This window comes from Cupressus sempervirens, chromosome 8 (genome assembly GCF_028749045.1).
Source record: "Cupressus sempervirens isolate cs-2001-9-10 chromosome 8, ASM2874904v1, whole genome shotgun sequence".
Lineage (NCBI taxonomy): Eukaryota > Viridiplantae > Streptophyta > Pinopsida > Cupressales > Cupressaceae > Cupressus > Cupressus sempervirens.
Window position 1 is genome coordinate 86,646,077 of NC_143125.1, and position 12,072 is coordinate 86,658,148.

The 12,072-nt window shown below is 35.2% G+C and overlaps 1 protein-coding gene across 2 annotated transcripts; it reads left to right on the forward strand.

Moving 5' to 3' along the window:
• Positions 1 to 206: 206 nt before the first annotated feature.
• LOC149541755 (histone H4) lies at positions 207 to 1,402 on the forward strand. 2 transcript variants are annotated; one of them, XM_089796868.1, is made up of 3 exons: positions 207 to 357; positions 816 to 906; positions 991 to 1,402. In XM_089796868.1, exons 2-3 carry the CDS (start codon positions 823 to 825, stop codon positions 1,216 to 1,218), a joined length of 312 nt encoding a protein of 103 aa, XP_089652994.1. In that variant the 5' UTR covers positions 207 to 357; positions 816 to 822; the 3' UTR covers positions 1,219 to 1,402. The 2 variants fall into 2 exon arrangements, with proteins under 2 accessions (XP_089652994.1, XP_089652995.1); XM_089796869.1 differs by lacking the exon at positions 207 to 357 and adding an exon at positions 376 to 515.
• The last annotated feature ends 10,670 nt before the right edge of the window (positions 1,403 to 12,072 follow it).

Sequence of the window (12,072 nt, forward strand, 5' to 3'; positions counted from 1 at the left end):
ATTGTTGGAGATTAGCCTGTCCCTAGTCAAAGAGAGGGTATTTTAAATTTGTGTCAAAAGTAATACCCAAATTATTATTTGGGTATCCCATCGAAAGCTTCCAATCATGCGGCTACTGCTTTATCCACGTCATCGATCCCGGCCACTCATTTAGAGCAATCGTCTCCGTTGATCATTTATCGCAGGGTTGAGACTATCTTAAAATAAAATTGCACGGATTAAATGCGAGACACATATGTTATTAACGTTTCATATTAATACTCAAACAAAACCATCTAAATCGCGGGACCGTAACAGAAAAGGAAAAGAGCCAAAATCAGAGCCGGTGAGCTACCAGAGGAAAATTCTTCTCCACAGGTTCGTCCGTACCCAGAGTTTGTTTAGGTTCTCAGAATATCTCCTGGGTTTTGCTTTTGAAATTTCCTTATTTCTGAAATTTTCAGGGTTTTGCATTAAACGTCTATGACAAATTAGTTCGCTTTGCTGTTTTCCAGGGTATTTAATTTATTTAGCGAGTAATCAATTGAAACCCTCCCTTGTTAGGCTTTCGTTGTTGAATTTCAAAAGAAAAAAAAATAGATTTTGTTTTCGAGTTTGGAAATATTAACGAAACCCTACGTGTTTTTCTCGGGTTTATTTGGTTGAAATTTGTGAAAAATCCATCAAAATTTGTTTTACTTTTGAACTGTTGAGAACTTTATTGATTTCAAAGTTGCTTATGTTGCGCAGTAGCGTTTATAGTTATAGTGTGTAATTTAGCCAAAGTTTTTGGAAAACCGAGTTTTCGGTGCTTGACGTTTCTGTTCTGTATGCAGGTAAAAAATGTCAGGACGCGGAAAGGGTGGAAAGGGCTTGGGAAAGGGGGGAGCGAAGCGGCACAGAAAGGTTTTGAGAGATAATATCCAGGTAAACAGAATGACTATCCAGGAGAAAAACTGTTTTCAAACTTTAAAAATTGTAGATTTTTACCCTCCATTCCTTCCTTTTTAGGGTATTACCAAGCCTGCAATCAGGCGGCTCGCCCGGCGAGGAGGGGTGAAGCGTATAAGTGGCCTCATCTATGAGGAAACGAGGGGCGTGCTTAAGATTTTTCTTGAGAATGTGATCAGGGATGCTGTTACGTATACGGAGCACGCTAGGCGCAAAACTGTCACTGCCATGGATGTCGTGTACGCGCTTAAACGGCAGGGAAGAACCCTCTACGGTTTTGGTGGTTAAAATGTGAAATTGGTAGGGTTAAGAGTTGTTCGGAAAAAGAAGTCTTGCTTTCAAGAAATTGTTTCGTTGATTTAGGTTTAACTGTAAATGGAAGGGTTTTGAACAAAATTGTAATAGTGATAGATTAATTTTATAGTGGAATCAGACAATTTATGGGGTTTGCGACCTTGATTTATTTGGTTTACACTATATTTTGATCTCTGCTTCTGATCTATTCATTGTTGTTGCTGCTGAATGATTGCTTTTTGGTTAACAGTGTCTGGAAAAACACGAATGCTCTGAGTCAGAAATCTAAATTTGGGAAATTAGCTTTTCCAGCAGATATCTTTGTGGATGATTTGAGTATTTTGCCTATGGCATTCTGGAGAAAATGCTCATTTTCTTGAAATGTGTAAATATAATTCTTTATTTGGGGAAAACTGCGAAAATATGGGGATTCGTTAATCTGTTTTATCCATCTAGATGTTCAGTATTATAAGATTACACAGTGAAACGCCGTACACCGTAGAAGATCAAATTAATTGGAATTGGGGAGCAAACGATGAATTAATGTAAACCGAAGAGAAATGATTGTTTGAGAAAACATTTGTGAGATTGTAAATTTAGCAGTTCCATATGATTTAATTGTGCAATTTCCTGGAGGTGGGTTTTTTCCCCCAAAAGATTTAATAATTTCTCATATTTAGTGTTGTTATTGGTAAAGATAATACTAACAGCTTAACGACCGAAGCGTATCTTTAAGGGTATATGCATGATTCGTAACTTTAAAATGTCCCAAAATTTGGAAGATTCATCACTCTTCTTATACCCCAATCATACATGAAAAAAATTGCCCCCGGCTTTTGAGAACAAAATCTACATTCCCTGAGATCATATATTTGGTCAATGGCTGCCAGGCTAGAAATATATTTCGTTTATCAAAATATAGAAAACAACCCTGCGATATCCTTAATATAATTTCAATTTCTTCTCTGGTTGCTTCTTCCGTAGGCCTTCTTCGCTGAATTTCCACCCTCGTGCATTTGATGAGGATTGGCCTTGTTAGCTTTGGACAGCTGTTTGTCCATATGCTATTATTTAGTATCTAATTGTTTTTGTTAACAAATTGGTTAGAGCAAAGATAATTATTTATTAAATAATTGACTTTTTTTAAAAGCAATTAGAAATCAATTTTGTTAGGGTTGGTAAGTTGTTTTATATCTCTACTATCGAGTGTAAATCAATTTCAGCTGTTGGTTTACCAACGAGAGTAGTATAAAAGGGGGTTTAGGGGGCATTTGGAGAACAAGAAGTTTGGAAAAATTTTTGCAATGTTAGCAAACAGTTTTGTAGTGTTAGCAAGAGTGCAGTGTTAGTGCAGGAATAGTAGTGGGGAATATCAGCGAGATAAATTAGGAGGTTGTCGGAATTTTGTTAGTGAGGCAAATTTTTTTTGTATCTTTTGATTTGTTGAAGTTTAATATAATTTTTCATTTGTAGAATTGGTTTTCTTTTAGGGGTTTTTTCAAAGACAATTTGTTCGAAAATATTGTGTTTATTGTGTTGCACATTTTTTTTTGTATTTTATAAGTGAAGTTGCAATTGTGTTATTTTTCGATATTAGCTGAAAATTTATTTCCAGCAGTTCAATAATTGTTTATGATAGGAGATTAATAATTAGTGATTGCAATAGGTAGATTTTTCACATGGTATTAGAGCATTGTCAAGGGTAGAAGAGTTTTGCTTTAAGAAAGAAATTTTGATCTCTTTAGATTTATTATTGCTTTAAACTCTTGATGACTTCAGTTGATTTGATCTAGTTGGTTTGAGAGATTAGGATGGATTGGATGGTGCTTCAAATTTTGGTATTTGGAAGACCAAATTTTTTTAATTGTTGGAAGAGAATGACATCAAGGATTATGCTATTAGTGTTGTACTTATATTAACGGATGTAACACAACTTGCAACATATAGGAAAGACGATGCCAAAGCGAGGAGGATTATCTTTGATGGTGTCAAAGATTATATTGTTCCACATATTGCAAAGATGGATATGGCGAAGATGTGGGATGCCATTCTGAATCTATATTAGAATGTTACCACCAACATGAAATTGATTCTTAGAGAGAAGCTAAAGAATACTCGAATGAATAAGGGAGAAGATGTCACAAGTTACCTTACTAGGCTCAGACTTGTCAAGGACAAGTTAACAGCTGTTGGAGATAGCCCAAGCGATAACGATTTAGTGAGAATAGCTCTAAATGGGTTTATTTAACAATGGAGTGTTTTTGTTCAAGTTGTTAGTGGACGAGATACTTTATCGAGTTGGGATCGACTATGGATTGATTTCACTTAGGAGGAGTTTAGACTAAGTCTTGTCAATGGGGCCAACAAGAGTTAGAAAAATGAGGTGGAACAAGAGAACGTTGCTTTAGCGGGTAAAGGGAAAGCAAAGAAGGGATCTAGCAAAAGATTGAATTCACAAAGTCAAAAGAAGGACCTTTCTAAAGTTAAGTGCTTTGGATGTCACGAGTTTGGGCACTATGTCAGTGATTGCTCAAAGAGGAAGAAGGGTAAGAAGCAAGTGGCAACTTTAGTGAGTGCAGAAGAACTCTCCAGTAGAATGGAAGATGAGTTTGCACTTATAGTTTGTATGGTTAGCTCAACCTCACAGTGTTTGGTATATAGATAGTGGGGCGTCGTTTCATATGACAGGAGTTAGAGAGTACTTCTCCAATTACAAGGAGGAGGAAACCAATATCCAGATTTTTATGGGAAACTTGTCCAAACTCAACCTTGTTGGGAAAGGGATTGTTCAATTTCAGAGGGAGAATGGAAAGATAATTCCACTTCATGATGTGTTATATGTGCTAAGTTTAGGTATGAATTTGATTTCTGTATTTGTTCTTCAGGATAGGGGGTATAATGTACTCTTTAGAGGGACAAATGTGTTGATTAAGCACAAAGATTGAAAATCACCCATAACTATTGGAGTTAGGAGTGGTCGCCTTTATAGATTGCAGTTTGATACTCTTAAGGCACTTATGACCAATGATAATCTTAGAGATTTTGGAGAGCTATGGCATAGGAAGATGGGCCATATTCATCATGGAGCACTTAGATTGCTTCGTGAGACAGTGACAGGTGTTCCAAAGGTGAGCACAGAGCATGTCGATGTATGTAAGGGATGTGTGTTGGGGAAGTTTGCGAAAGCATCTTTTCCAAGGAGTGACACCATATTTAAGGGTGTTCTTGATCTAGTACATTCAGATGTTTGTGGATTGATGTCGATGAAATCTTTTAAGAGGATATGAGTACTATGTTACTTTTATTGATAATTTCTCTAGAAAGACCTGGATATACTTCTTGAAGACTAAGGATGGGGTTTTTAGTCGATTTCAAGAGTTCAAGGCTCTTGTGGAGAATTCGACAGGAAAAAAGATAAAGGTTCTTCGGTCAGACAATGGAGGCAAGTACAAAGGAAATATCTTCCAGGAGTTCTGCACCAGAGAAGGAATCAAGAGAGAATGGATTGTTCCTTATAATCCACAGCAGAATGGAGTTGCTGAGAGGAAGAATCGTTCTATATCGGAGGCAGCAAGAGCTATGCTACATGACCAGGACATGCCTCGTTACTTATGGGCAGAGGCATGTAATACAACAGTCTACATTCAGAATAGAGTTCCACACAAGGTGTTAGGGAAGATGACACCAGAGGAGGCTTTCATAGGGAAGAAGCCAGATGTTAGTCACTTCAGGATATTTGGGAGTTTGGCATATTGTCATATTCCTGGAGATACACGTACAAAGCTAGATCAGACTGCAGAGAGGGGGTACTTTGTTAGGTACAGTGAGACTTCAAAGGCATACAGGATTTTTATTTCGGGGACTTAAAAAATTATTGTCAGACGAGATGTCAAGTTCATGGAGAACAAGACATTCAGGAGATCTAGAAATTTTTCAGTAGATGATCAGAGTGAGGAGCCAACATAAGCTCCAAGACCAAGTCAAGAGCAACAAAGCTCGAGTACAATTACCAGTACGAGAGTAGACTCAGTTAGTGAAGATTCACAGACTATGGAGCAACAGGTGCAACAGGAAATGCATTTAGAGGATTTAGAGGTTGACATTTCATCCTCTACAGTTAGCAGTGGGAACCATGTGGTTCCAGATACACAAAGGGATACTCAGGAGTTTGTGGGAGCTCCTAGGAAGAGTACTAGATAGCGAAGACAACCAGCCAAGTTCAATGACTATGTGACATTAGTTAGTCAGTTGGTAGATAGTGAGCCTTCTAGCTATCAGGAAACTGCAGAACATCAGGTATGGCGAGATGTTATGGTTGAGGAATATTCTTCAATAATGCAGAATGCTGTGTGGGAGGTAGTACCTAGACCAACAAATAGGGCTGTAGTTGGATCATGCTGGATCTATAAGATAAAGCACGGTGCAGATGGTAGCATCGAGAAATACAAGACAAGGTTTGTGGCAAAGGGGTTCTCTTAGAAGGAGGGAATAGAGTATGAGGAGACATTTGCTCCAGTTGCCAAGTATACTTTTATACGAGCTGTAATCTCACTTGCAGCACATATGGGATGGCAAATCCATCAAATGGATGTCAAGATAACATTTCTTAATGGTGAGTTGAAGGAGGTATACATAGAACAACCAGAAGGCTTTGTAGCATACAACAAAGAGACCCATGTGTGCAAATTGAAGAAAGCATTGTACGAACTCAAGCAGACTCCTAGAGTGTGGTATGAGCGCATTGATACATACTTGCAAAAAATGGGCTTTGTGAAGAGTGAAGCAGATGCTAACCTCTACTACTTGATGGTTGGGGGTGAGATTCTCATTCTTGTTCTTTATGTGGATGACCTGTTTCTTATAAGTTCACTAGGGCTCATAGTGGATTGCAAGAGGAACCTTGCAGAAGAGTTCGAGATGAAGGATTTAGGACTTATGCACTACTTTCTAGGCATGAAAGTGTGGCAGATAGATGGGGAGATTTTCCTTAGTCAAGGGAAATATTGCATTGAAATCTTGAAGAAATTTGAGATGGAGGATTGCAAAGCCATGTCTACACCCATGATCACAAATTGGAGGAAGGTAGATACATCGAAGGAGAAAGATGTAGATCCCACTTTATATAGACAATTGATTGGTGTGCTTATGTATTTGGTCAACATTAGGCTAGATATAGCATTTGCAGTAAACTCTCTTAGTTAGTTCATGGCTGAACCAAAGAGAATGCATTGGATAGCGGCTAAGCATGTGTTACGTTCCTTGCGTGTTACAGTCGAGTATGGGATCAGATATGTTCGAGGTGAAGGTATCAGGTTGATAGGCTATACTGACATAGATTGGGCAGGAAGTACAACAAACAAAAGGAGCACTTCAGTGTGTTGTTTCAATTTAGGATCGGGAGTTGTATCTTGGTTCAGTAGGAAGCAGAACTCTGTGGCTCTAAATTTAGCAGAAGCAGAATACATAACAACTAGCATGGCAACATGTGACGCTATATGGCTTTGGAAGTTGTTAGTGCTTTGTTTGGTTAAAAGGTTGAGACTACTGTGATACATTGTGACAATTAGAGTTGCATCAAGTTGTCTGAGAATTCAATGTTTCATGATAGGTCTAAACATATAGATATTAGATATCACTTCATTAGAGATTGTGTACAAATGGGAGTTGTTCAGCTACAATACATACCTACAGAGGAGCAAGTAGCAAACATTCTGACTAAGGCATTGGGGAAAACAAAATTTATCTTCTTCAGAGATAAGTTAGGTGTCCTGCAGAACAACTTCCTCGCTAAGAGGGAGTGTTAATGTTGTTAGCTTTGGACAACTGTTTGTCCATATGCTATTATTTAGTATCTAATTGTTTTTGGTAACAAATTGGTTAGAGCAAGGACAATTATTTATTAAATAATTGACTTCTTTTAGAAGCAACTAGAAACCAATTTTGTTAGGGTTGGTAAGTTGTTTTATATCTCCACTATCGATTGTAAATCAATCTCGGCCATTGGTTTACCAACGAGAGTAGTATAAAAGGGGGTCTAGGGGGCATTTGGAGAACAAGAAGTTTGGAGAAACGTTTGCAGTGTTAGCAAGGGCGCAGTGTTAGCACGGGAATAGTAGTGAGGAATATCAGCGAGAGAAATTAGGAGGTTCTCGAAATTCTGCCAGTGAGAGGCAAATAATTTTTGTATCTCTTGATTTGGTGAAGTTCAATATAATTTCTCATTTGTAGAACTGGTTTTCCCTTAGAGGTTTTTTTAGGGACAATTTGTCCGAAAATATTGTGTTCATTGTGTTGCGCATTTTTTTTCGTATTTTATAAGTGGAATTGTAGTTGTGTTATTTTTCAATATTAGCTGAAAATTTATTTTCAGCAGTTTAATAATCGTTTATGATAGGAGATTAATAATCAGTGACTGCAATAGTTAGATAGTTAGATTTTTCACAGCCCTAGACTATGGTTTCCTCCCTATCCTCCCTTTACTGCAGGCACTCTTTGACCCGGCTTCATCCCATCTCGAGCTCGATCACTTCACCTTCTTCGTTGGACGATGTTCACTAGATCAGAAAATACTGCAATTTTGGGTTGAATTCTGCAACTTAAGCCAGTCTCCACAGCTAGCTTCAAAGGTTTTCAACCAATAGCACCATTGAGCCTTAACACATCCTTTTCTTCCCAACTCCAAACAGCAGGGCAAAGGCATGGAAGCAAACATCTATGTTGGTTCTGTTAACAGAAAGAACATAAGAAGTTGACGATGGAAATATTAATTAATCGTTCATAAGAGGTCTTACTAAAGACTCGACACCATCGCTTCAGTACTCTTCTTCCGAACCTTTGTAGTAAAAAAATAAAAAGAAAATGAACTCACCTCACATTTTGTGTGTCTATGCACTCCCAATGGAATCAATGTTGCAAATATTCTATATGCTTTGTCTGCGCACATTCCTTGTCTTTCGAACTAATCTCCCGCCGCTTGTAAATGTATGTGAAAGTCTGAAATCGTTAAATGGAGATAATTAATATCCAATTAATTTAATTTATTTGTTTATTTTTCCTTTACTCGAGCCTTGCCATTTATAATGGCATTGATTGTAATACCGAACCAGTTTCCTCATCAATAAAAGTAGGCTTGGGGCAGAGTGGCAGTATCTTCACATAGTTTGTTAATTTATATACATATTTTATGTTTTTCTACTAAAATATGATTGTTCTCTACCTTCTTGTAGAGATTGTTGAAGTGCTACAAGTGGCCCGTGGCTATACAGCCACGAAAATGCACTTCCTTTACATTGCTTTTTCTAACTTTTTAAAAAATTAAGTCCGTCCTCTCCTTCGTATGGAAGTGCATTTTTGTGGCTGTATAGACGTTGCCCTATCAGTGGGTGGTCATTTCAATGTAAGTCACTTAAAATTGGTACTTTCAGATGATTAAAATTGGAAGTACTTGTAGATGATTATGTTTTAGTAAGTATTTCACTTAAATTTGTTAGTACTTGTAGATGATTAAAATTGGTAGTACTTGTTTATGAATGTTTCAATATCAATAATAGCTAAATGAATTAATTACCAATAAAAGAATTAAAAAATGATTAGTTATTGATAAACATGTTATTATTTTTGAAATTTCTTAAAAATTTAGTAATTAGGAGCTCAAATGAAGTGTGTGGTTATTGGATTGTAATTAAATTTGTTAGTATGTATAGAAGATTATGTTATAGTAATTGTGTACAAATATTCCAATGGTAATAGATAAATGAAGTGATTGTCAACAAAAGAACTTAACAATGATTAGCCATTAATAAATGTTTTATTATTTTTGAAATTCCTTGTGAATTTAGTAAATTAGGAGCTCAAATGAAGCTTGTGGTTATTAGAATGCATTCAAGAGTAATTCATGTTATCCCCATTGAGTTAAATACTATTGTAATTGCTATTGGTGATGTACTTTAGAGAGACTATGTAGCTTTGCGACCACATCTTCCAATTCTTAATCCCATAGAGAGTGACCTTGGTTCAGCTTATCATTGCTTTCTTCTCTCCCTTGTTGCTTGCATAGGGGACAAAGCAACCTTCCATTGCCACCATCACTAGCCACTCTAGATTTATGAGACCTCATAGTTGTTATACTCAACAACACCCTTCTAGCTTTTCTTAGTGGTAGTTTAGGGAACTTACTTGCCTAAGTTTGTAGCCTTTGGTGCTTGACATCTTTTTACCGAGGAAGGACCCTTAGTCCTTGCATGGTCTTGTGCTCTTTGCTTCTTCTTGTATCTCTTTTTTTCTTGTTTTTTGTTGACATTCTTGTATCTAGTATGCTTTTTAGTGCCATGGACCTTTGTGGTCTCTTGTTGGACATTAATAAATTTATCTCAACACCTTTTTGGAATAGATCCATTTTGGGAATCAAATTTCTTCATACCTCTTTCTCCTTGACTATTAGTTTTCCCTCTATTTCCTCTTGAAGAATTTTGATTCTAATCTCTACCTTGGCCTTGATTTCTTTTGGAGCTATTGTCGTACCTTTGTTCTTGAAATTTACAATTAAGGAGAAAACCTTCCTATTGACATCTTAGGATAAATCTCCTAATCTCTCCTTCGTTGACATAAGAGATCCATCAAGGTGATCATACGAAGGGGTGGAAAATTATTCTATTTTTAATAATGATTGCAACATTGTTATATCTTGGTAGTAAAGACCTTAACAAGAAATTTTTTCACAACTTTTTTTGTATGCATAATTTCATTGAGAGTAGCCATTTTATTAACTACATTGTTTACATTTAAACAAAAATTACTCACATTCTCAATTTCCTACATTTTTAAATTCTAAGATGGACTTTTAAAAGGTTTGTAGGTTGACAATTTTGATTTGATTGCTACTATGGTAAGATTTATTTAATAGAGTTTTTCAATACATCCCTAGCTATCTTTTGTCACTAATATTAGGAAATAAGCTCTTATTATGAGCAATTTGAATGTGAAGAAAAAAGTGTAAATTTTTTTTCTTGGCTTTCTTTTTAGTTAGTTTATCATTAGTTCTAATTTATTGTCTCTTCTACCCCACTTATAAAGTTTCCCACAAGTCTTCTTCTATTGTAAATGTTATCATTTTTTATACATTATTAACCATAATCAAGTTTTCAATCTATTCATCTCTCATTAATTTATTATCCTTCTTGTTGATTATTAATACAATGTTGTCATGAATCGTAATGCTAAAGAGTGAAATGTGGTCCAAAAAACTCACTTTAAATTCCTTCAATTTCAACCTTAAGCCTCACTGTGCAATGACAAAGTAGTGGGTCAAAGAGATTTTGAGGCAAGATTAATTAGTGTAGATTACTTGCACCCCAAACATTAGATACTTTCTCACATCAAGAAATATTTAAGTTTCCAAATGTTAATTGTAATAGTTAAGGTCTATTTAAATCAATAATATAATGCTAAAATGTGGGTTGCAGCATGGTTCAATTTGTGAAAGCTTGTTGGGGTAGGATAAAAAGGATAAAATTTTAGGCTATATTTAAAAAAATACTTATTTAGAATAGACAATGTATTGCACTAAAATTTTAGTTTACTATTGTTGAATTGTCAAAATAAATTAGTTGTACTAATTCACACATTGTTGCTAATTTTCAGTTGCCTTGTTTATCACTACTACAACTTCTTATTACCATCTATAATATAAAATAGAAACCCATTCTATGTAATATCTTTTCACTATAAATTTCTATGGTTACCATGAAATAGGAAAACTTTGACTATGATTTTGTGTGTCAGGGAATAAGATGACCTTGTCCTTTGTGTCTTCCAAATTGTTTGATGTCCATTCATAGGCATGGCTACAAGAACAAGGTGTATTTGTTTAATAACAATTCTATATCCTTCAATCATTACAGTCACACACATTCTATCAAACATTTTCAACCTTGATAATTAATCAATTTTGTGGCATTAAATATTGGGATATTAATTAAAGCAATTTTCATTCCTTATGATGAAAATATAAAAATAGGTAGTAGTAGCATGTTGGGGATAATGATTTCTTTTTTCATTTTGACTTGTTTGATTTGATCATCATCCAAATTTTAAACTTCAAGTAAAGCTCCTCTAACCCTAGAAATTTATTAATTGTTGACCAATGAAAAAATTACTTTTCTATTTTTTTATTAGCCTTAACAATTAGGAGCAATGCATGCCACCTTAACCTTATATTTTTGTGTCAGAGAAATAAAAGCTTAGTTTTCACCTTTATTTTTCCAAGAATGATTTGATAGCTTATAAATATTGCATGGTTTATGTTTGTTATCATTCCTTCATAAATTGCATTTCAAAGATGTTTTAAATGAGTAATGAGTCAATTGAGTGAGAACCCATTTGTTTAATCCATGCATACAAATTTCTATCTCAAAATTTCTTGAGCAAGTTAATGGTTTTCATGGTTTTGATGTATTTTTCTAGTATTATCTAATTATGTTATTTTAGTGCACTATATCTGAAATCCAATCAAGTGGTTTTGATTTAAGCTACTTCTAATTTATGTCTTTACCTTTGGTAAAAGTTGTTTTGAAGTATGCTAGTTAGATTAATAAAATGAGATTGTAGTAACTATAATGTCCATAAAATTTGTTTAAGAACCAAAATTAAAAGATGTAAATGAAGAACGTTGCTAAATAATTACAAGCTTATTGAATTCATTTAGAGTACAAGAATGAAAAAATGGGAGAGTATGTGAGCTCAAATTATTAGAAACTAATTTAAAATTAAATGTGAGTATATTTCTGGATCCAATTGTGTGTGTTTTTAGCATAAAAAACACACACACAATTGAATCTAGAAATATACTTG

Excerpts from the sequence above, each read along its gene's own strand:
- LOC149541755 (XM_089796868.1), top strand. The coding sequence starts at position 823 with ATGTCAGGACGCGGAAAGGGTGGAAAGGGCTTGGGAAAGGGGGGAGCG. Across the intron at positions 907-990 it reads TTTTGAGAGATAATATCCAG|GGTATTACCAAGCCTGCAAT; the intron begins GTAAACAGAATG and ends CTTCCTTTTTAG.